At 42.3% G+C, this 25,407-nt stretch overlaps 2 protein-coding genes across 2 annotated transcripts; one reads left to right on the forward strand and one right to left on the reverse strand.

Annotated features, from left to right (window-relative positions):
* Positions 1-1,101: 1,101 nt before the first annotated feature.
* On the reverse strand, positions 1,102-8,931 carry LOC140999858 (oxysterol-binding protein-related protein 2-like). The gene is made up of 13 exons (XM_073470406.1): positions 8,814-8,931; positions 8,614-8,725; positions 8,200-8,275; positions 7,443-7,577; positions 6,973-7,070; positions 6,687-6,869; positions 6,042-6,149; positions 5,863-5,952; positions 5,644-5,770; positions 5,066-5,185; positions 4,812-4,935; positions 4,503-4,593; positions 1,102-3,720 (listed from the first exon to the last, which is right to left on the reverse strand). Exons 1-13 carry the CDS (start codon positions 8,848-8,850, stop codon positions 3,618-3,620), a joined length of 1,404 nt encoding a protein of 467 aa, XP_073326507.1. The 5' UTR covers positions 8,851-8,931; the 3' UTR covers positions 1,102-3,617.
* Positions 8,932-11,723: 2,792 nt separating this feature from the next.
* Positions 11,724-23,164, forward strand: LOC140999335 (uncharacterized). The gene is made up of 9 exons (XM_073469684.1): positions 11,724-12,359; positions 14,255-14,479; positions 16,292-16,450; positions 18,292-18,363; positions 18,449-19,534; positions 19,617-19,715; positions 20,910-20,959; positions 21,047-22,220; positions 22,766-23,164. Exons 1-9 carry the CDS (start codon positions 11,724-11,726, stop codon positions 22,922-22,924), a joined length of 3,660 nt encoding a protein of 1,219 aa, XP_073325785.1. The 3' UTR covers positions 22,925-23,164.
* Positions 23,165-25,407: the final 2,243 nt, after the last annotated feature.

Raw genomic sequence — 25,407 nt, forward strand, 5'->3', positions numbered from 1 at the left:
GCCGCCGGTGCTTCACTGTGATTGGTCGAACCGTGTGTCAATAGGGAGGGCTTTAAATCTACTGCGCATGTTCGGTAGAGAGAGCAAAACAGTCTGTTCATTGTATAAACCTGCATGTTCAATGGATTTGATTGATTTGGAGCTTTTTATTAGTTTATATTATATTATACTTTAGCATTTTTTGAACTGTAAATGTTTGTCAGTTATTAGCTTTTTAAATATTAGTGATGTCACTAAATTTCCCCCTCTGGGCTCAATAAAGAAGCATATTTATGATTCTGGTTTTGATAAATCAAGTTTTTGTAGATCAGTTTAAAATGTAATAATGTTAATGAGAACAACTTTTATTAGATTGTGAAAAATCCCACTGACTGACTGGATTTTATGACCCCTAATCTACTGGATAATATCCACACCAGCGATATTACCTCATTACCGCAACCTCATGGATGCAAAATAATATATCATATAAAAAGTATATTTACATATACACAAATTTTTCACCTCTTTGTATGTACATAATACTTCTACGTTCAGTTTTACCTACCCTTGTTCAGCTTTGTTGTCCTTGTATTTTAGCTGTATGTCTTATATGTAATTAAAATTAAGGATTGTTCTTGATTTGTAACACTGAACGCAACTTAAATCCAGTGGAGGAGTTGTGTTTCAACATTTGTAACTGTGACACCACAGGATATTTTTAAAGAGACCTTGTGACAATTTCCAGTCATTGATGGGAAGTTGTGACATCAGCAGGTATTTTAAGCCAAACATGATGTTTTCCTGACTAAGTGATGCTTTTGTGACTAAACTTAACCAGTGCATAAGAACAGCACTGTCACAACTTAAAATTTAAAATTGAACCTAAAGAAACAGGAAGTTGCAACATAAAGAAATCTAAGGTTTCAACATTATTCCATGGTTTGAGAAACATACATTGCCAACAACGATTCTGGCAACAGAAGACATGAGCAGACATATGTTTTGTTTTCTTCTTAATCCCATTAATCATTTTATGGTATAAATGACACACACACACTGGTGTCTTAAGATGCTGTCAAAGGATAAAAGTGATTTACTAAAGGCAAAATCCAAACAGGCTTGTAGTTTCAATAGTCCATAATTTATTTCTCAAATATGCCATGTATGCATACGGTTGTGTGTGGAGAACAGTAAGAGGAGGAAAAACACGAGATGAATGAACATAAAATGTAAACATTTTCAAACAGATGCTAGACAAAACGAGAGGGTAGCGAGGATGAGAATCAAAGGAACCATCGGACCGAGTCACACCTCCGAGTGTGTGCAGGCCTCACAAAGTGCTTTGAATTCAGAGTAAAGTCAATAGCAGTTGGGGGAAGACATGATGTACGATATTTCACTATACATTATGTGCAATGGACTGTGAGCGTTGAAATGTGCAGTTTATGCAAGGTTAGTGCTCGCAAACAAAAAACATCTCTTTACTGTAAGAACCGCACTGCTGTATGTATGTTAGCGTTATATTATGAACACACAACATTCATTAACTGCTGCCTCTGTAGTGTCTGAAGCACACATTGGCTACTAACTAAAGAGGAGATTTATTTTATTTTTTCACATTTCAGGAGGGCAGACTGGATGGATCAGTTTGCATAGGTTTATGATGGCTACAGTATCCTGACTTATTTGCTGCTGCTGTGTCCCAAAAACACAGTTGTTTTATTGTCGGAAAAAATGACGAAGGGAATCAAACTGAAAACTCTGAGAACAGTCAGAGTTACTTGTCCACGAGTGAAGAAAACTCCCAACTCCTTCTGAGTCATAACGCTGTCAAAACATATTTTTAGACCGAGTGTGACTTACACTGGGGATATCATTACATGTCCAGAACCTGCCTGAAAAACATCACCTTTTAAAATTTTTCTCTGTATCAAAATAGTCCAGTGATAGTTGTTTGTGCATTAATGGTCACACTGCAAACAGGATCTGCTGATAGAACATTCGGCATACTTTTAAAGGGTAATTCCAGCAATTTTAAACATGAAAGTGTGTTTACAGGTCTTGGGGAGTACGACTGTGTACGTGAATAAAGTAGCCTTTTGTGGCTCCAGAGGAAGCTACATGTAATCTGACAAAATGCCTCCAGCGATGTCACTCCATAGCTAAGTTGCATTGTGGGTAATGTAGGCGCCAAGTTTGTAAAAGCAGTCCACTGGTCTAACATTGCACTGCTATAACACACTGTGGACTTAAAAAAAAAAAAAAAACAAATGATCAAAATTGATACAGCACAACCAGAGATATCACCATTTTATTCCACGTATTCTTCTTCCTTTTCAAAACTTGGTGCCTACATTACCCACAATGCAATTTAGCCACTGAGTGACATCACTGGCGGCATTCTACCAGATTAAATACAGCTTCCTCTGGAGCCACAAAAGACTTATACTACTTTTTCACACATGCAGTAGCACTCCACAAGACCTATAAACTCAATTAAAAGTGAAAAATTGGTGGAGTGAGCCTTTAATGGTGCCAATTTGCCAAAATGTAAATACATGAATGCAGTAGAAACAGGTCTTAAGCTGTAGCCCACAGCTGACAAGCCAACTGACTACATGGCAACATTATACTTCCTGTTTACAGCCACCAAATAATGACATCTGTACTTAGAAAACTTAGAGCACGATTGTGCCCCGAATTGAAGTAATACAAAGAATAATAATATAGAATTATTATTGTTTTGACTAAGGCTCAGAACATCCCATCAACATGGTTAATATATAGTGTCAGACTCCCTTTGCTTTAATGCTTTATGTGAATGCATTTACACCATTATACTCAGTGCAGAAAAGGTTTTTATGGCTTTAACTTGTGTAAATAACCGTCTTGGTGACCATGCATGCACCAATTATTATACACATCATCTACAGGTATGTAACAGTGGACAACAATATAATGTACCAACAATATCTGTTTACTGTGCCAGTAAACACGATTATGAGCAGCTTTCATCTCTAATGTTAAGTCTCTATTCACACAAAAATGATCACACTTGTGACTTTTTACGGATGTTTACAGCTAACCAAAAATAGACATCTAATATTCAAATAGGTTATATATATAAAAGTAACAGATGTGTTTAAATAACCCCTGATATTTGAATGCGACTGGACAGAAGTGTGTGGACATCTACGGGTACGATTATGGTTCACTACCTGAACTAAAACTGAAACATATCCTCTATAAGTTGGAGCTTTGCGTCCTGCAGCAGCATTGGAACACACACACACACACACACACGCAGGTGACTGGTTTAAAATCCTCGACAGGTGAGTAACATACATGTGGACTATTATTGAATTATGATTAGGGCATATAAAGATGAAGATGTCAACATTTACAGGTAAGTAAACTCTAAAATTCTCCTTAATATTACATTTCTCCTGTGGACAAGGTTCACAGTCATAATCTGATAAACTGTCTGATAACATTCTGATATCAGCTTCTCATTGATTCACACAAAGACACAGTACCAGTGAGTGTCTGAGCGTCGCAAAGACACAGATCTTAGATGCTGAGAGATAAAGTGATTCCTATCGGAGGGGAGGTCTTCACAGCGAGCACCTCCTGTGTCAATAAATGTTGGGACAGTCAGTGTAATTCCTGTCAAAGTATCCACCTGTGTACAGCCAATCCTCCGCTCCCGTGTGAGGGTTTGTTCCCTGCTGAAACCACCTGTACAGACAGAAAACATGCAGGACCAGTTTTAGATTACACGGTTATGATAATTATTACATAACATGAGTGATGTACAGCCCTTGGAACGTATTTAAATTATCGTCTGAGGAGCATTCAGCTGGGAATGTATGAGTAACAGCCTTGGCACCGTGAAAAGAAACGGCTGCAGACGAGACTATTTTTTTATTCCAGTTAAACTGACGTGAGAAGTGTAGTCTTTCTAGTTCTTTTATTTATGTATTGAACCCAGCAGAAATCCATATGTTAACACTGCTGACTTCATCGATGTGCTAAGAGATGTGTTTTGTCATTTAGACGGAGGTGATTTTTACATTATTCAGACCCGACAGAGGACAGTAACAGAAAGAAAAACAGTGCTTGTGTTACTTGTTGGCGCTGATTTTGAAAGAGCGACTGAAGTAAAAACCTTAACAAATAACTGTTGTTAGCTACTAGAAAGAAGTGAGATGTCTCACTTATCGATTAAGACTTTTTACAACAAGTTTTAAAATCTTCTGGATGCAGTCTGATGATCTGCTGCTTTCTACTGTTCCCTGTTCTTCCAGCGCATTTCTGATGACGAAGGTGACACACAAAGAAAAACAAAAAACAACACGGAAAAGCAAACTCTTCTCTTGGAAATGTGAAAAAGTCCAACAGCCTGCATATACACGCTAATTTTGGTGTAAAAGTGGCATTAGACAACCTTTATTTGCAGAACTTAAAAACAAACCCTGAACCTTGTTAGAAATTTGTAATAAAAGACCTCAGACACACACCTGTTTGACCAATCCTCCTCATCCTTGGAGCGTTCCCTGCGTGAAGCCCTTTGTTTCTCCTCTAACCGCTCTTTCTCTGCACTCGCTGCATCTACAAAAACACAAAAATATCAAAATCAAATCAAATCCATTTTATTCACATAGCCAAAAAATCTCAATCACATTGCCTCAGTGGGCTTTACAATCTGTATAGTGAGCGACATCCTCCGTCCTTCGACCCTGAATACTGCAGTCGTGTGTGTCAGAACAGATTTAGCTCCTCTCAGAATGTATGAGAGTCTAACCCATCACGTTTATGTAAGGTGTTACCTATGTCTCCATTTTCCATGGCTTTGATGTCGGGCCTCAGCCGGCAGTCTGTAGGGGCCAGTAGTCTCTCCATGCCGGGCTCCAGCTCGTTTAGTGTCATGGCAAAGCTGGTGAAGTTATACATCTACACAGAAAGAAACACAGCAGATACGGTGAGAATGAACATCTTTGTTCATATAATTAAACAAAGCAAAGTCCATTTTGCATCTTCAACTGTGTAGCATATGTTCTGTGTCTCTGTGCGAGATACTGACCTCTGCAGAGTGAGGAGGCCGCGGCGTTATCCTCCACAGTAAGGCACTTCCTGGTATCACAGTCACAGTCTCTTGAACTTCTGGCATCTCGTCTGCCTCCTCACCTTCACAACTATGCTCCTACACACACACAAACAGACACACACAGATAAATAACATCATCCATGGACTAAAGCTGAAGCTGACAGTACGTACAGTTCATGTGCAAACAGGTGATCCACAGAACTACGGTTGCCACAAATTCAACACGTTTCTCAAGCAACAATGCATGTCATTGCAAGACATTATGGATTAGTGCTGGCAATGATCTAACCATACACTACACTTTGAACATAACTTGAACTAGACAACAGCAGTAGCACACTACAGATATCAAATACACTTTTACCTTACCTTCTACTAATGCCACTGCATGTTATTGTGAAAGGAAAAGATACCGTTTAGAGCGAAGGGCAAAATCCACGTTGTCAAACAGATAAAACAGGTCAAAGATAAACGGCACAACAGCAGCATTTCATCTCAGGTGTCAGTTTGCTCAACAGATTTTAGAATCTACTGAAAAGCTGAGCATCACTCACATGTTTCAGCTTTTTAGTCTCTCCCGCCGTCTTCTTGTCTGACTTCTTGTATGATTCGTAGACCTTTGGGTCCACGCTGTACATGCACTCCGTCCACTTTCCATAGATCACTCGCCGTTTCTTCTTACTGGTTGCACAAAAAAATACATTTAATTCAGTTAGGAAAAAATTAATCACAGCTGCTGGTTCTTCACAGAGTCCTTGTGGTCGTGCTCTTACCTTTTGTCTTGGATATGACCTTCTACTCTGTGCAGCTCTTTCCCAAACATGCCGCACGGTTTGAAGTTTAACACGCACTTGTCTCCCGTGCTGATGAATTAATGTCAAAGTTACTATGCCAGTCAATAATCGCTGCTCCAAAAAATGTAAATCTTAAAGTTAAGTACTTGTCACTGTACCTGTGGTTGACTATCTCCACGGTTCCGTACTGCTCAATCCAGAGTTTCCCCAAGATGATGTTGTGCACACAACACATCGGGTTTGTCCAAGTGTACGCTTCTTTATGTCTGTAAAGAAAAAGCCCAGAATCTTAAGAAAATAGAAACATTTTGAGAAGTACCCACATTTGCTTTGCTGATTTTCAACCAGCTTTATGCAAATTAACAATGATGAACTTCTCTACATTTTGCCTGCACCCAAAGCCCGCCCACTCTCGTCAAATGGGCCATTTGGTAGATTTTAGGGCTGTTGTATAAACTACAGATTGCTGTTGCTCAGACAGACCTCTCTCTCTCTTGGATCAAGGGAGGGGTGTCTCAGGGACACTGATCAAAGTGTCTAAACTAGGCAGCGCTGATAAACTTTAAAACCAAAATTCCGTTACTAAATTGCCTTTTTCTCACCTAAATGTTTTCAGAAACATATTTTAGCACACTGTTTAGCTGCAATAGAGAAAGATCGTGAACCTGAAAGTCGGCTAAAAAGCACAAAAGTAAACCATGGAAACAAAAATGGCCAACAAATAATCAAACGCAGCTAAAAGCACAACAACAGCAAAGCTAATCAAAGTGCGTGAGCATACAGATGCCTCCACAGATACTCACTTCAGTAGCTCCAGCGTCATTGTGCCCTTGGGCTCTGCCTCCACACTTTTACCCCAGAACTTGAGTTTCGGGTAGATCGACCCGTGAAACTCGAACTCCTGCTTCAGAGACTCTGCATGGAAGGCACTGACAGGGGGGTGGTGGCTCACCTGCTCTGAGATCAATCTGTATCCATCGTCCTCTCTTTAAAAGAAACATTCGGAAATTCACATGAACGGATAAAAACATTGGTTCATTCATGTCTGTCAGACATCGAGCTGAAACTGTCTAAAGGCTTCTCAAATACCTTATGAGCTCATATGTCTCCCCAAGCAGAGGATTAAAAGGCTTTCCAGTTCGTTCCCATTGAGACGCTACAGCCGAAACAGCAAACGCAGCAACAACCTGTCACAGGAACATGAAGTAAATCAGAGCAGCAATGAATTCTGAGCTAATCGACTGACAGAAAATGTAGTGTTTATGCCTTTTTTTAAAGGAAAATAACCAAACATTTCCTTGTTTTAGCTTCTCAAATGTGGGTCATTTTTACAATTTTCCTGACATTTTAAAAATCAAACAATCCAAAAAATGTATAGATTAACTGAACAAGAAACTCATAATTAGTTTTAACCTTAAATCTGAATGAGATTTGTTACATCCATCTGTCCAGGTGTGTTTTCATCGATGCTCACACAGAAGAAATTAATTTCAAAGAGAAATAAAAATAACCTGAACATCTAACAAAAGCACAACATCAGAATCATCTGTTATCTCTACCTGCATGCGGTCTATTGAGTCAGACAAACTGCAGGCCTTGTGGATGAGGTGAGTGTGTTCCATGTACTCCGAGATTCTCTGGAGGAAGCTCAGCGGCTCATTAAACACAACCGGCATTGCTATTTTGGAAAGCTCCTGTAAAAGCATGAGAACATAAAAGATTAACAGAGCAGATAAATGAGGAGGAACGCACGGAGGCGAAGAGAGACACTGAAACGTTACTTGAAAAACTCATAATGCATCTTTTATGCAACACTACAAAACAATACTCCTGCCGTTAACAGTAGGAGTGACATACACACATATTTCATCTTCATTCAAGCTATTTTGGTCTTTTCAGGTGGCTGCAAAAAAAATTCAAAGCCGATTATAGGCAGCTGAGCGGAGAAAAGAGCAAAGTGTTCAGTAATGACAAATCGGGTAGTGGTGAGTGGTGATTGTCTTCAGGCAATTTTTATTTAGTTTTAAATTCTTATATACTTTTCTTAAGTACACTGCTACACACCATGTATATTACAACCATGGCTGCAATTATTAAAAAGGCCTTATTTTTATATTTACTTTTTTCACTTTGTCTTTATATCATTGCATTTTTGTGTCGCTTGTTCCGTTTTACATTTTTATCTATAACTCTGTGACTGTTGCTCTTAAGGTGTTGTAACACATAAATATCTTATCTTAAAGTCCAAATTGTCTGAGTAGCTGCACAGGATAGCTTTACATAACTTAGTTTGGTAAGGACACAGGTAGGACTCACCATGCCGATGCATTTCTTCAGTATACTCCAAACACTGAAATTGTTTCTGGAGATCATTTCAGCGGGCAGGGTTTTCCTGGTGCACATTTTAAAAAGGAAAACAAAAAATCAAACCAGTAAAAAAAACAAAAACACTTTTGACAATGTATCCGTTAACAGCTGGCTCCTCTGCACAAAAGGTGGCAGGATATCATCACAGAGCACAATCCAGATGTTCTCAGGTGAATATAGTTAGTTCACTCCAAATGCTCTGTAGAGGAGGTGCTCACTGGCTAACTGCACAAAAATGTGGCTGCTCTGGCCTTGTTCGCCTCCACGTGTAATCCCCCTCACCTACAGACATTTATGGTCATGTGGTGACATGCACACGTACATGCATGCATGCATACCACACACGTCTGCACGGCTCCTCACCTGCGCTCCCACACGCCATTCTCGTGTGTGGCGCTGCCATCAGTCACCGTCTTACTGTCAAACACCAGGGCATCTTTAAAACTGACTTCACAGGAATCATCTGACTCCAGCCCTGACGGAGACAAGAGAGGAGTGAGGAGGGGAAGGAAGGAAGGAAGGAATATATTTCAGCACATGAGACCTCTGTCAGCCCGTCTCACCTGTCTCAGCGTCGTAAAACTCCTCTTCGCTGTTCATACTGAGCACAGAAAGTAACTATGCGTTACTCAGAAGTCATGTTTCCACCATCGGCCTGTCCCTGCAGCCCAGCCTCTCTCCAAGCATCACAGACAGCCAAACAACACAACCTGCAACAGCACGGACTCGTTACAACAAGCAGTGCAGCTGGCCCGTCGTGGTTAAAGCCAAAACATTAATAAATGCGTGCAATGAATTAAAAAACAACAGCTTTCTACTGAGGCTAGCTGTCAGTTGTTCTGTTCCCCAAAGAGCCTTAGCTGTTAGTCAGTTAGCTAGCTAGCTATCCGGCTAACTAGCCGTTAGCATCGCTGCTGCACTGGGTTTAAACATCAGCTGGAAGGTCAGACAGCAGAGAAAAGCTAATGTTACCAACGCAGACGCTGACACGAAGATTTAAGCGCAATTCAATGTGATATACCTGCGAGTTAAGGTCAAATTACTGCGCTAGCAACGTAAACAATCGAAGAGTACTCTGCCTCTGAAACAGGGCGGAAGTAGGCGGCAAGGACACCGTGACTGACGGCTCCGACAGCCAATCAGAGCGCAGCCAGCGGCCGGCCTAGAAATAGAAGTCAAAGAGCAGAAGATGAGTCCAGGAGCTGTTTTCAACACAAAGACGCTTCAATACAGGCTGATGACTCCTCCAGCCTGGGGTCAACTGTGGTTTAAAAGATGGATTATTATCTTATAATGAAGATTTTTTAATTGATGTGTTGATTTTATGGACATTTAAGGGTTTTAAGGGCAGACAAATCCTTAAAACTGGCAAAATAACATCATATCCTTGCAGTAGTTCCTTTAATTTACCTTTATTTGTTTAGATCCTGTGCAAATTCAAGGATTAAGCCGAAATATGGAGATAATTAATAATAAATATTGTACTATTAAAATACTGTACTTTAGCGGTAGGCCTAAATATGATCAAAAACATTAAAACTATTCAAGAATTTTATGAATGCGCTCACATTTGAAACTGACACACCCTTAATAAATTGTAATTAATGGCTTTCTTGATGTGAATAATCCCTTTGATTGGTATTAATTCTTTGTATTTAGTAATAATGCTGAAATCAATTATGATACTCGAATAATACAGGTTAAACATTAGATTCTTACTTTATAATAAGTCAGCAAGTCCACCAGAGTAAAGACATGAATAAAGAGAAGCATCGTGCCATTAATTCACATACAATAGTTGTATAATTTAGTGTAGTCTGCCTGATCTTTACTATTTTATCTATGTCTGATGTGTTGATGGACGACATGTTGAGCAATCACAAGTTCCTGATTTTTCTAGACACTCCTACTTCAGTGTCCAATGAGAGAGCAGGTGGTGATGATGGTGATGATGATGATGATGATGATGGTGATGATGATGGTTGCTTGAATTATTAGTCACCGTCCAGATAAGAGCTGTTTATGTCTGTTTGATGAATGAATCAGCTGTTGTTGCAGTTGTTGTTGTTGTTACTGTGCCACAAACATCAGCCTGCTCAACGAACCACCTTCAACATTTTAATAAATAACCAAATTAGTGCTCAAGTAATCCACAAGGTGGCAGCTTTACACTTTACTGATCAGTGACCCCTGTTATTAACCATAAATGTAGAGACTTACTTTAAAATTAAACTCAGTGTCAACGGAGAATATGTAAACCTTTATAGTTACAGTTAATTTAGTTAGTTTTTCTTTTTTTATTTCTGTGTCATGCCAATACACCATCGTAATATAATGTTAATCATAAAAGAAAAGAAAACCACACGTGTGAAATCACAAGTTTTACATGAATTGTACATTGAAAAGCATTTATTATGAAATATATTATAATAAATATAATAATTCCGTTTGAAGTGACAAGTGTGAATATTGAACATGTTGTTTTCAGGATCTGTTGACGTGCAGAGAGTTTTGTTTTTAAAAAAAATATAAGTAGAATAAATAAAGTGCTGAATACTCAGAGGGATGGATGACAGGTTGCCTGACTACTGTATGACACAACTCAAGAGGGAAACGTGGAAACTTTCGGGAACAACGTTAATTTATGATCAAGTCACCCAGAGTCACAGTAAGACCGGAAACAGTGGTGATTTTAAAAAATAAAAGGGACAAACAAGACACCTCTTTTTATTGGATTTTCCTGTTTCTTCTATCTTATATGAATATTTATTATGAAAATTCAGCATTTCTTTTCAATAGCTCCCATGTCATTTGACCCAGTGACTCCAAACCAATGCTGAATGTTTTTATTAAATTTTTCCATTTAATATTATATATATTTTTTATCACTACATAGGCCACAGTTTTGAGAAGCACAATATGGGTGTTTGTCTTATTGTTATGAGGAAGAAATGAATACAACTAAAATTCAAAAATATTCATATAAAATAGAAGAAGCAGTAAAATGTAATAAAAATATTTAGTTATACAATTCGGCACTAGTTTGGAGTCACTGGGTCACATGACATGGAAGCTATTGAAAAAGAAATGCTGAATTTTCGTAATAAATATTCATATAAAAAAGAAGAAGCAGTAAAATGTAATAAAAAGAGGTGTGTCTTACTTGTCCTAGTGTATGTAAATCAAATTAAATCAGAATTTGCACATCATTTTCGTCATGGGTCAATAAAAGGGTTTTATTTTGGTGACCGGAAGTCAGTAACAGGCTGCAGGGTCTTTAACTGTCTGTTACTGCTTCTCTCTGTCTGTGCGAGCTTTTGGCAAAGTTTCAGTCTTTGGGATGGAGAGGTACCAGTCGGACGTCTTTGGCGAACTGTGAGCTGTAAACTTTTTTGTGGAAACGTCATGATTAATTAATTAAAAAAAAAAAATCTGCATTTTCCACCTGAAAGAAGTTGCGGACAGAAGTTGGGATGAACAAAGACGGAGATAAGAGCGCAAAGACTGCGCCCCGGAGCCAGAAACAACCCAGGGCGCAGCAGCAGGTTTCTGCCCAGAAGAAGAAGAAGGATCAGTCTAATAAAGACGCTCAGAGTGGCTCCTTCTCCAAAGACTCGCAGTCAAGTCAGTGCAACTCTGAGAAGGAGGTGAAGTCGGGAAAACGAGCGGGGAAGGTGTCATCAGGTGGCACCGCGGAGGGCCAGAGGAGCCCCGGCGCGCAGAGGAAGCTGTCCGACGCCAGCAACACCTCAGAGGACCTGAGCAAAGACTCCGGCTGCCTGTCAGGGAAGCTCTCCTCCTCAGACAGCAGCTCAGAGATATCCGACTGCCCCTCGGAGGGCAACAAGCGCGACTCTCCGAGCTGCGACAATGATTTAAGCTGGATAGACGGGGGAGCTTATGTGAGGCCGGACAGCGAGGGGAAAGGAGACGGCAACCCGTGCGTAAAGGCAGCGAGGGATAGCTGCGCTCTGCAGCCGGATGCTGCTGGAGGGGCTCTCAGTTTGTTCAACTCCTCCGGGTCGTTTATGGATCTCATGATGGGGGAAACGACAGAAGATCTTGCCAGGGAGGTGGACGATTTAAGATCAGAGAACGAATACTTGAAAGTAGGTTAAATTCACTTTTAACCTAATTTGATTTAATTTAATTTGTCTAATTTGGTTTGCCTGACAGGATATCTGGACGGCTTTCATCTTAATTTCCACATATTTGGTTGCTGTTTTGTTTGTTGTTTGTGTTGCTCCTTCATTAGATCTAAGAGGGTCTGAGCGCCAGAGCCGATTTTCTGTAAATGCTCATGTCAGTCTTCATTAGACCGCAGGGCGAGTGAGGTTAAGCTCTCAGGCCAGAATCAAAAGTCGAGTTTCACTACTGACTCAGTGACCTGTGGCATCGCCAGAAGCAGTTTCCATGTCATACTGAAATAAAGTTAATAATCAATAATGATAGCAGGAGTCTTTAGAAGATGATGGTTTTTATAGAAAGTTAATCTAACTTGCAAATTCATGTGTTGGTTTATCTGAGCAGTAATTTAGTAAATGTAGTGTGAGTGATGGAGACTGCTGGGAAGTCCATTTAATGTGTAAGTCTCGCCTTATATAAATAGGTCCTGCTATCCACTGTCACTTGAGCTTTATGTTGCTGTTTGTGAGTGAAGACTTGAAAAAAAAAATAGGTCGAACTAAGCCAATCAGAGCACAGCGAGAGGGAGTGCTTTGTTTTTTAAGCATTTAAAGGTGAACTCGAGTGATTTAGAGCTGCACTTTCATGAAGTTGTGGGACTTAAAACGCAGCGATTCGAAAACAAAAGTTGAAAATCTAAGCGACGGAGGCTGAGAAATCCTAATTCCTAGTCCAAAAACACACCAGATCCTACATTTCCCAAAATGCAACTGGATAGCATCTGACCTTATAGAGAGCCGAAGCCACGCCCCTTCCAGTTTGCCCCATGGGACCTTATTTTCGAAAAACATTGAGAATGGAGAGACGACACATATGATATTTGTGAATTTAAAAGATAATTTTTTCAACTTCAGAAAGTCGTAGTTTGTCGTAAAACTAATGAAATATAAGACTGTGAAATTACCTAATTATAAAGACTACAGTCGCGTTAGTGACATCGTCTCGTTGAACGCTCACCAAAACCCGAAACTTAAGCCTTGTAGAGCTGCTCCTGTATATTAGCAGCTCGCAGAACTGACGGACTTTCCTTTAACATAACTGCACCTGTCAATATGACGGGATTTATTGCGACTGTCACCTTTTTTTGTACCTTTTCTGTGCCGAGTTGGCGGCCATGTTGGTGTTGGTGATGTGTGTTGAGCTCTCTCTATAGAAAGACGAAGTCACGCTCCTTCCCGTCGACCGACCCGATTGGACCTTATTTCAGAAAAACTTTGCACGGTGGTGTATGGAGAGAGAAGAATAACTTTTCGATCCCGCTTGAATTGTGCCATGAACTACACATACGATGTTTGTCAATTTAAAAGATGATTTTTCAAGTCAAGAAAGTTGCATTTTGTCGTAATCAAAGTAAAATATCATCTAGTTTTGTGTTAAACGCTCAGTGAACTACATCGTCTCGCTCAACACACGTCACCAACACCAACATGTCCGCTAACTTGGCTCAGAAATCAACTAAACAAGATGAAAATCACAATAAATCCATGTACATTTAGGTATTATTTACTTATACTTGTACTTTTGATACTTAAATACACTTAATATCAGATACTTTTACTCAATTACTAGCCAGTGGGTGACTTTCACTTTTAGCAAAATTTTAATCTTTTGCTTAAGTGTGACTTTTGGGTACCTTTAACAATACTTGTAGAATATGAAGAGTAAATTATTAAAAAAAACAAACAAACCACAGGGTGTTTTTATATAAATAGCTTCCAAAGTACCAGTCACATCAAACAGTGCAATAAGTAAATAATATTACTTTCCTTGGACTCAAATAACACAATGATAATTAATATGTGTGTGTTGTTTGTCCCAGGATGAGGTCGAGGAGCTTCGCTGTGAGATGCTGGAAATGCGCGACATGTTCCAGGAGGAGGAGGTGTACCAGCTGCAGGAGCTGCGTCTGCAGCTGGAGCAGGCCAACAAGACCTGTCGCATCCTGCAGTACCGCCTCCGCAAGGCCGAGCGCCGCAGCATCCGCGTGGCTCAGACGGGACAGGTGGACGGGGAGCTGGTCAGGAGCTTGGAGCACGACATCAAGGTCAGAAGTCCTCTCCCTTTTCACCACAGTAACTCCCACTCCTTCCTCTGCGTGTGTGTGTGAGGTCATGTGGTCTTGTTAAAACTCTCTCCCCACCAACAGTAAAAGCTCCGTTTCCCAAATTGGCCTGATTTCCCACATTAACTGAATCACTGCTGTTCCAGTCACCAACATCAAAGTGAACGTTTTCTGTGAGTCCACAGAGTCATTTTGTTCATCTCGTCTCAGCACACTAACAGTGTTTGTGTTGCTCTGACACACTGCAGGACTGTAATCTGTTGACAGAAGTCTGAGTCATGACTGTTCTCTTTGCTGTAAACGACTTCCTGCTGTTCGTCAGCACCACAAACATTTAATTAGTTTGAAATGTCTTCATCATGCATCCTGTTTATATTTTTGTTGTAACCGAGGTGTAATTATGTGGTGAGTTGTTCTGCGTGTGTAGGAACCATAAAAGCACAGTAATCTTTATCAGAATCCTGGAAGGTTAATTGTCCTGTTGTTAAATGAGACTGTGTGATGGCAGCCAGACTCTGTTACTGTGAGCGGCGGTGTGCGTGGTGGTGTTGGATTCCTGACAGCCTCCCCCTCACCCCCTCACCCCCTCACCCCCTCATATGGTGAATTCCTGTCAGAAGCATTTCTTGTAAAATCTCTCAGCTTTACCCCGAACCAACTGCTGCAGTTAACAGGCTATGGCCACAAAATAAAGTATAACCAGGGTCAGAAGGTTCAGAGCACTTAGCCTGATTGGAGTCATGGGTAGATTACTGAACGGGCCGACCGCAAACAGGTCCAGAGATGCAAGGTGGCACACAGCCCCTGAGCCGGAGCCTCATTTTTCTTGTTGGATAGTCGATGAAATGAAGTGAGGCAAGATGAGATACAAGATGCAAACCAACAAAAAGATGCAAAATGACTGCAAAGAGTTGCAAATTGCCCACAATAGACACAAAACAACCACAAAAAGATGTGAAACAACCACAAAGAGACGTGAAACGACGACAAAGAGACACAAAATGACCATAAATAAACACAAAATGACCAAAAAGGGACACAAAACAACCACAAAGAGACACAAAATGACCACAAAGAGACACAAAACCACCACAAAGAGACACAAAACAACTACAAAGAGACACTAAACGACTACAAAGAAATGCAAAACCACCACAAATAGACACAAAATGACCACAAAGAGACACAAAACAACTACAAAGAGACACTAAACGCCTACAAAGAGACACAAAATGACCACAAAGAGACACAAAACAACCACAAAGAGACACTAAACGCCTACAAAGAGACACTAAACGCCTACAAAGAGACACAAAATGACCACAAAGAGACACAAAACGACCACAAAGAGACACTAAACGCCTACAAAGAGATGCAAAATGACCACAAAGAGACACTAAACGCCTACAAAGAGATGCAAAACAACTACAAAGAGACACTAAACGACTACAAAGAAATGCAAAACCACCACACATAGACACAAAATGACCACAAAGAGACACGAAACAACCATAAGGAGACACAAAACGACCACAAAGAGACACTAAATGGCAGCAAAGAGATGCAAAAACAACCACAAAGAGACACAAAATGACCACAAAGAGACACAAAACAACCACAAAGAGACACAAAAAGACCACAAAGCGACACAAAACAACCACAAAGAGACACAAAACGACCACAAAGAGACACCAAATGCATACAAAGTGACGCAAAACGACTACAAAGAGACACTAAATCACTAATCTGTCGATGATTTGAGGTACAATAACCGGCTGTGTGCTTTGCTTATAGGTTGCGAAGAGTGTGTCCCTCCGACTGTACAACGAGCTGGAGGTGGTGCGGAAGAAGAATTCCCAGTTGGAGTGGGAAAACGAGGGGCTGCGTGAGAAGACACAGGAACTGGAAGTGGCCAAGCAGGTGTTACATGCGGAGGTGGAGAAAGCCAGAGAGGTACGACAGTAAAGAAGTCAAAACTGGATGTTTGAGCTTCACTTTGCAGGATGATGTTCGTGCTGAGTTTGACACTTTTCATAGATTATAGATTGTTTAATAAGGGAGTGCTTTTAAGTAGAAAAACACACATCACAAATTATTACTCAAAGGGAAACATTTTATACGTCTTAAAGCATGTTGGAGCCGATCTTAAATAAGTCTTTATGTTGGGTCAAGACATTCAGCCTACATCTCGACAGAAACATAAGCTGCCTCCATCCCTCCAGTCAGGAATCCTCCTCTCCATTTCTGCGGCTACACAGCTGCACCCATCCCGGCCAGTTGTCCGCCTCATCCCTCAGTCACCCTGATGTCAGGCGACACATGACCCTGCTGCAGATCAATGATATGAGAGGAGGGCTCGGCCGGCAGCTGCCTGGAGCCCGGGCAGGGTGAAGCAGCCTGGTATGCTGAAGGCTGAACTTCAGGCGCAGCTGACATCCTCAGCTGAGCGGACACAGAAAAGGGAGAGAGGGCGCGAGAGATTACAAAAATAGACTCCCTCACGCACGCTTTCTCTCTTTCTGCTTCTATTAAGCTTGGCTAAATCTGGATCAGTGTGTATTATGGCATTCAGAAAGGGCGACACACTGACCTACAACCATCCCTGCACATGCTTTCACCAAACAGTGACCACCACACCCTGACAGAGATTGAATTTCCACCTTTTATTCTCCCTCCCTCCTGCCTCGATAACGATCGTACACTTCAGTGGCACGTGTTTGGTTTAATCCAGGATTCGGTGCTTTGGCATGAGCTCAGTCTGGTCCGCTCAGCGGAGACAGCTGCTAGTCCCTTTGATCCCAACAGGAAAATCCACTTAGATTACCTAATCTAGGAGCACAAAACACAGTCTAGATGGATGTGAAGGAGGATGAACATTTCAGAGACTCACACTACAACTGGACTGTCTGTGACCCTGTTTGTGAGACTTGAATGGAGACACAGTGCTGTCAGGTTACAATATGGCTGCACATCCCCCAACAAAAACAAAAGTCAGGATCTGTGCAGCCTATAGGCCCACTGACCTTGAACCTAAAAGACTCCTTGTCGCCTGTTGAAGATGACTATTATTAACACTGTGACCTCCTGTCCTTGTGTCTAGGAGCGAGACAATGGTGACTGCAGCTTACATTCCTCTCATGCTCAGACTGACGAACTCACTCATGTAGAGAAGGGAAGGACTCTGACACAAGACACAAATTGGATCAAGTCGCACAATGACCGGCTATCTCTGAGTAGCACAAGGGCATGATGGACATTTTAAATGATATTTATGCGAAGGAATAGTTCAACATTTAGGAATACACTCAGTCAGCTGCAGCCAGTTAGCTTAGCATAAGCCATCGTACTAGTTTGTTAAAACCATACAAAAAACTATAGTTTGTGGTTGATAAAACGCCCGACGAAGAAAAATAACCTGTAACCATTTAAACCCACAAATTGCTGGTTTGAACGAATATATTTAGAAATGCTGGTGAGCGGATTTGTGACCTTCAACAGAGCCAAGCTAACTGTCTCCTAGCTATGGCTTCATGCTGAATGGACAGATATGAGAGTGGCATCCATCTTCTCATTAAAACCCTGTGCAAGAAATGTTGAACTAGTCCTTTATTTGTCTTTGTAAATTGAAGTATCCTGCTGAGCTACAGTATACCATGTAAAGACGTCTCAGTAGGTGCTGTTGGGTCATCTAAAATAATTTACATGGCATTTACAAAATGGATCACCAATGGCAAGTTGGAAGTAAGTCTATCTGCACCCTTGATGAACCTGTTTGCCATGTTTTTATTCCTCAGAGCACTTTGAAGAAGAAAAGCATCCGATCATCATCCAGCAAGGCTGAGAGGAGACTCTCTCAACAGATCGAGGTTTGTAATTCATGTCAAAAATTGCACGTTGCTCTCTACTTCGCAATCATCAGAATGATATTCACTGTTCTTTCTTTTCCAAAAGGATGACAGCGCTGATCTCAGGTGCCAGCTCCACTTTGCCAAAGAGGAATTAGCCCTCATGTGCAAGAAGCTCACCAAGTTGGTATCAGAGAGTGAGAACATGCGCGAGGAGCTCGCCAAATACCGCTCGGCCTACGGCGACGTAGACGTCACCCAATCGCTGGAGGGCAAACAAAACTCCGCCCACGCCCGGGAGGCAGAGGTCAAAGTTCACCTGAAACTGGTGGAGGAGGAGGCCACACTCCTGAGCCGGCGCATCGTTGAACTGGAGGTGGAGAACCGTGGACTGAGAGCAGAAATGAGTGACCTGAGAGAGAAGACGGGAAGAGGAGGAGGAGGAGGGGAAGAGGAAGAGGAGGAGAATCGGGATATGTTGGAGGAAAATCTGAAGGACAGAGAGGGAAGTTTGAAAACAGGATGCACAAAGGACGCAGAGAAAGATAAAAGTGAGACATCTTCACTTTGCAACCAATCAGACGGGACGATTGCTGCTTGTCACATCACTCGAGAAGGTCCTGTAGGTGGTGAGTGGGACCCTTCAGACAGTCCTGAGAGTGACAACAGCAAAAATCCTGTACTAAGTCTGAAAGGAATGAAGATAAAAGACTATGAGGCTCTTCTCGCTCTCAGGGATCATTCCTGCATTTTGAGCTCAGCCATCCAGCTCCTGATGACGCCTCCGAAAAATGGCCACTGCTCGTCTCCCTCGTGTGCTTTCACCTCTCCGACGGAGGTGGACCTGAACGGGAAGACGCAGAAGACGTTCCCGCCGGGGCCTTTAAACGAGGCTTTGGAGCTCCTGCAGGCCATGCTGGTGGCTTTCATCGGGAGGGTGGAGACCATTCTAACAGGTGACGATTTAAGGAAAGTCTCTGGAGATGTGGAGGCTCTAAGGAAGCAAGAGTGTGCAGAAGACCTCCGGACCACAGAGGTAAAGGAGAGAGAGAAACAAACCAGACAAGCCACTTCCTTCCAATGGGAACTCATCCGCAGCTGCAGGGAGCCAAAAATGCGTCTTTGCTTGCAGATCCTGGGGATCCTCCATCAGTGGTGTCAAGTGAAAGGACCTGGGCTGGAGGGAAAAGAGGTAAAAAAGCAAGCAAATTGTTTACATTTTCAAAGGTTTATATCTTGAGTATCTAAATATATCTGTTTATTTTTTCATGCAGGGTAAAGACAAAACCATGTCCGTGCTGCGGGGGTTGTTGCAGGACCTCGGTTCGGAGCTTCGGGATGAAACCAAGGTCAAACAGTGCAGGGCAGCAGAGGTGAGGATGGTGTTTACCCTTCAGCTGTGTGATGCAGCGGGAGGTCCTGCTGATGATCTGTTGCTGGCCACACGTCCTCCTGACGGTTCAACAGGCATCATGAAAAGATGCCAGAGTATTTAGGCTAATCTCTTGTCGAGGCGGCAGCCAAACAGGACAGTATGTTCAAATCTGCTGCGTGAAAACACTCGGCTGACTCTCTGAATTGTCCAGACGTGATGCATGGGTGTAAATTCTTCACAGCTCCTGGACTCCACCCGCTCGGATAGATGCAAATCAACAGAGAGTTTTAAAGCTAATCTAACATTTGAGTTGCTGCCACTGAAATGTTGGTGTGTCCTTTGCACACCACGACCCAAAATGTCCTCTGAAGGGTCAGATTTATTTTGGTTGTTTTTCCTCCTTACTCCGCTGACTAGACTGTAATCCCTCTTTTCCTCGGAGACAAAATTTGTCTGACATGAAAAAACAACTCTGAAGCCACGCTAGCAGCTGTGTGAGGCTGTACTAACCAGACATGTGGCTCAAGTTATTTGGTCCAAGTCTCAAGCAAGTCCCAGGTCACTATTTCTTGGGTCAAGTCAAGTCAAGTCCTAAGTCAAGTTGCAGAGAAAGACGCTCAGTCAAGAGTCTTTAACTAATATGTCAAGTCTCAGGTCATATTTTCTGTCAAGTCAGCCTGAAATTCATCAAAACGAGTTAACTTGAGTCACAGTTACAGTGACTTGAGTCCACATCTTTAGTATTAGCACACAGCGATGCTTTAAGCTAAATGTGACACTGCCAACTAAGTCACAAGTTGTAAATATCCATCTTGTATGAAGAGCCACGATGATTAGCATGTTTACCACCTTAGTTTAGCATGTTAGCATGATAAATACCAATAAAAAGATAAAGCTAATGTGATTAGTTCAGCAGATATTTGATCATAAACCAAAGTACTGGACAAATTGAATTGTTGACCTGATTAATAAATCAAATGATCACCAAAATTATTACAATTCATCCTGACAGGGGTCGTTGCGATCTTAAGTCAGACAGTCAGATTATAAACAGACAAAGGGAGGAAGTAAAAAGTGAAACATGACACATGAGGATATAACTACAATATAAAACAGAAAATAAACAACCCAAAAAACCCAAACCATGACAAATTCAGTATTCACAGTATGTGTTTTTTCTGTCTTTGCTCAGAGTGCCATCAGCAGTATGTTTCAGGATGAACGACAGTCTGAAGCTGACAGGTGAGTGTTTTCAGCCCTCACATCTTGTCCATCTCGTTCCCGAGGTCACTGAGGTCATGATTCATTCATCACCTGCTGTTTTCACAGACTGTGCAGCACAAAAGTGAGAAGGCTCCGCCGACAGCTTTCTCCACACGGCTGTACGAGGAAGAACTGGTGCTATGTGAGCCAGGAGGCTGCCCAGCTGGACCGAGAGGACCCTGTTAAGACGTGGGACCATCTAATCATGCCGCTTAGCTTCCCTGATCTTGACTTTGAGCAGATGTCCCTGGAGAGGAGCCACACTGCCCCGGAGAAGTCGGCCTTTCGTATCTACTACAGCCCCCCGTCAGCTCGCAGAGTCCAGCTGGCTCAGCTGAAGCAAAGCCCCCTCGCAGACAGAGAGTCTGTCAACACCGCCTCTCCCTGGTGCACGCCGCCGACCTCCTTCTCTCAGCTCTGTCTGGGCTCGTCTGCCAACCTGAGCGACGACATGAAGGAGATGACGGCCGGCTGGAGGCAGACGGTTCAGGTCGGTTCAGGCAGATTGCAGGGGCAGTGGGTGGACGTGGCCTGCTCAGGTACTCAGACCCACATGAAGCCACAGATGGTGAGTGTTGGTCTGCAGACAGATGGGACGGTCACCGTGAGAGGAAGTCCCTCCAGAGTCCTGAACACCTCCCTCGTCTCCGCCCGCTCTCATCACATCTCCACCTCACTGGACGGTGTTTCAGGCAGAGGGTCCAGAGCATCCACCTCCTCACCTAAACCGTACCGGAGACAGTCTGCATCCGCTCCATCCTCTCCCCCCTCATCCAGCAGTTTGAGCTCCTCCTCCTCCTCCTCCTCCTCCACCTCCAGAGATCGAGCCCTGTGGAACCTGAATCACCAAAGCCACAGCGGCCTCGCATGGACCAGACAGACCAGTCTCAGAGTGGGTGCAGGACAGACCCACGGCTCTCCGAGCAGCACCAAACCTCCCACTAAACCTGCAGCCGGCCCCCGTTACGGCATGGTGACAGAATTCCTGCGCAGGGTGAGCGGCCGGGCAGAGAAACCGGTACCGGTGTCGGGCCAGAAGACCAAGAGCGGCCTGAAGAACCTGGAACGCGTTCCAACGAGGCCTCCCGCCGCTCCGCTGCACCGGACTGACAGCGTGACGAGGATCGTCAACCAGAGGTTCATGAAGCAGAGAGAGGAGGCCAGCCGGGCCCAGAGGGAGGAGAAGGGGAGCAGTCTGAACAGCAGCGTCCGACACAGCCAGAGCTCCTCCACAGCAGAGGTGAGTGGAGCTAACAACGTGTCTGCCTGCATCTTTTTCTAGAAAAAGTTTTTACTCAATTACTCATAAAAATTGCTAAAAAAATTATGATAGAAATAATTGTTAGTTACAGACTTAACTAGAATGGCAACTCAGTAGAGTGCATACCTCTGCCAAGGCCCAACAGTCCTCTTTAATTCAATCAAACCTAATTCAATATTAGATAAAACATGTTTATATCCGCTAGATCCGGATTTTTATTCGGATCTGCGTCGTAGATACCAGCTGGCTAAATACGCCTGATTTTTTTCATCAAAAAAAACCAAAATTGCTATGTTAAAGAAAGCGGGAGAACATTCCTGGATCGTGGGTCTATTCTGGGCCGAGACCCATCCTCAATCTAAGTTTAGTGGAAGTCTGTTCAGTAGTTTTTGTTTAATCCTGCTGACAAACCAACAAACAAACAGTCACGGGTATGTTGAGCTTCATCAAACCTGTACTGTGAAGCATGTCTGTTGTTTCAGTGTTTCTCATCTCATCTCTTCTCTCTCTTTCCATCTGACCAGGAGGGAAACTACGACTGCAGCTCCAGCAGCACTTTGACCTTCTGCTTCGCTCGCTCTTCTCGCTCCACCCAGAGACCGACGTCCAACCAGAGCAGACTCCTCCGACACAGATACTCGCCTCCAGTCGGCGCGGCTGCAGACTCGCAGAGCTGCGAGTGAACGGGAGCAGATCAGATGCTTCACTGATACTTCTGGACAGCTGAGAGCATAAACAGCCACCGGGGAGGAATTTAAAATGTAATGGCTGAACTGGGAGGACTGGTAGTCTGTATGTGGGACGTTTAGGAGAGCTGTCATGATGATTTCAGTCACTCATTCATAAGTACAATTTAAAACTTTATGTGAAACTGATTCTGCACTTATATCGTCAACTACAAATACATTTTATATTATCTTTGTGCTACTTTGTAGAGAATAACCTCATGTTTTAATGAATAAACTTCTAAGATCTGGACCAGCTTTATTGTGATCTTATTTATCTACATGATAATAAACTCTATTTATGTAGCGCCTTTAAAAACAGAGTTTACAAAAGTGCTTTGACAAACAAGCAAGTCGAGTCTAAAGACAATATGAGTCAAAAACAGGCAAAATCACAGAAAAAGAAATAGTGAGGGGAAGTAATGCAAAAATAGAGATAAATAAAAGCATAAAATCAATAAAGGAAGATAAGAGGACGACATCACATGAGCGGAATTGAGAATGGATAAAAAGATTAAGAGCAATAAAAGGAGTAAAGGATAATAAATGGATTAAAGATAAATAAAAGCAGTGAAGGACAGTAAGAAGACAGACATCACATGAGAGGAATTCAAAATAATAGACTAAGAGCAGGACCAGGAAGTGATTTAACAGAATCATCAGCCTTTTCTTTAGTCACTCCCTGAAATGAGTAGATTTTATTTAAGCTGCAGAAGCGCGTTAACTCTGCAGGAAGGGGCTGCTGGCTGTTACGTCACACGCTCAAAAAAGAAAAAGTAGGCGCTAAGAAGTTAATAAGATAAGATTTCCTCGCCTGTAAGGAGCATGATCTCCTCCCCTCACGCTTTCTCTCTCTCTCTGATTGTGACTTCTTGACTTTCACTGTCATTGACAAACTGCAGCCAGCTCATCAAAGTGTGGCTCTGTTACACACCTGGATATTAAATGTTGATTCGTGGAGTGAGATGGGAGCTCAGATTTTCTCTGAGCAGATCAGCTGAAATACTTGGTCTCCTGTCGGTGGCAGCTGGTGGTCAAGGACGCAGCCACTGGAGGAGTCACACAATCACACGGTGTCACGTTTCTGCTCAGCACACGTGTCACACATAACACACACGCACAACAATGTGGGTTACCTCCCAGCGGAGTGTCTTCAATTCAGCGTAACCCAGTTTCACACAGTGGAAAGGTGGGAAAAACACACACACAATAAAGAGGCAGGTGATGTAAACAACTTAGAGTTATCTGACAAAGGTAGTGAATAATTCTTCATTCACACGCTGTCGTTTACAGGTAAAATAAAGGTAATAACCATCATTAATAAATGGTAAATTTATAGTTAATCAAATCAGATCTTCGTTGACTGATTATTTTTATGCCTAAACAACCTAAATAAACAAACTCTCTTTGTTTTCATGACTGAATAAACTGAATAAACAAACTGATCTTAAAGAACAACACAATTTCATACTGTTTTACTTTGTTTATATGTGGCGGACCCTGCCATCTTTCTATCCTGAAACAGTATTTTCCTCTGAGAACAGCTTGTTTATTCAGTTATGGAAAAAAAGAAAAAATAGAGTTTGTATTATTCCCTAATTAATATTGTAAATATTAAATTCTTAGATTGAATTTATTCTCCAAAACTACATAGTGCCCCTTTAATAGTTACTTCACTGTTAAAAGACAATTAAATACTTCATAAAATAGTTGTAACATCTCAAATTGTAGGAATCAGAAATAAGACAGAACCACGAAAAATACGTATAAGGTTGTAGCAGTCCCATTGTTTGAGCTATCTTTCTTTGTTTTGGGCTGATTTTCCCAAATCCCTCTGGACTAATTGCAGGGGATTCAGATCACCTGTGCACAGGTGGGGAGACCGACTCCTGATTGAGGGGTGGAAGCAGCTTGGGGCGTTTCCCTCCCAGCCAATCAGGGTGTGACTACGCCCTTTTTGTGAAGGCTTAAAAGAGGTGGGGAACGGCACCCAGGTGGCTCTCACCCTCAGTCTGAATCCTGAATCTCTCCCTGACCCATTGAGAACCTCATTCCCCCTTAGACTGCCAGCCGGAAACTCTGGTCTGTTTCATCATTCTAGTGAGGAAACTGTGTTTATTCGGGAACCCCTTGAAACCCTAAGCCCCTATACACCTTTAGATTGACATTTTATTTCCCTGGGGCTTGTAGGAGCACATTTGTTTATTATACCCGGCAGAGACATTTGTTTATTGATATATTGTCCAAGTAGAGGACATTGGGCATTCCCCCCTAGATTTACATGTTTTTTGTTTATATTTGTATGTAGGTTGGGCTGGCCTGTAAGCATTTTGCTGCCAGTACCGCCACAAGGTCTTTGATGATACCGCTCTCTGTCTGCCTGATGCAGGGCCGCCGATAGGGGGGAGGACTCCAGGTCAGTTGTCCCGGGCGCTGGGTTA

Source organism: Pagrus major, chromosome 7 (genome assembly GCF_040436345.1).
Source record: "Pagrus major chromosome 7, Pma_NU_1.0".
NCBI classification, from domain to species: Eukaryota; Metazoa; Chordata; class Actinopteri; order Spariformes; family Sparidae; genus Pagrus; species Pagrus major.

What these genes read in the sequence shown, in the direction of transcription:
- LOC140999858 (XM_073470406.1), bottom strand. Translation starts at nt 8,850, where the DNA reads ATGAACAGCGAAGAGGAGTTTTACGACGCTGAGACAG. An exon ending in GTTTTACGACGCTGAGACAG is followed by an intron (nt 8,726 to 8,813) that starts GTGAGACGGGCT and finishes TGTCTCCGTCAG; the next exon opens with GGCTGGAGTCAGATGATTCC. An exon ending in GTGGAGATAGTCAACCACAG is followed by an intron (nt 5,953 to 6,041) that starts GTACAGTGACAA and finishes TTAATTCATCAG; the next exon opens with CACGGGAGACAAGTGCGTGT.
- LOC140999335 (XM_073469684.1), top strand. Translation starts at nt 11,724, where the DNA reads ATGAACAAAGACGGAGATAAGAGCGCAAAGACTGCGCCCCGGAGCCAG. An exon ending in CAGAGAACGAATACTTGAAA is followed by an intron (nt 12,360 to 14,254) that starts GTAGGTTAAATT and finishes TGTTTGTCCCAG; the next exon opens with GATGAGGTCGAGGAGCTTCG. An exon ending in AGGTGGAGAAAGCCAGAGAG is followed by an intron (nt 16,451 to 18,291) that starts GTACGACAGTAA and finishes TTTATTCCTCAG; the next exon opens with AGCACTTTGAAGAAGAAAAG.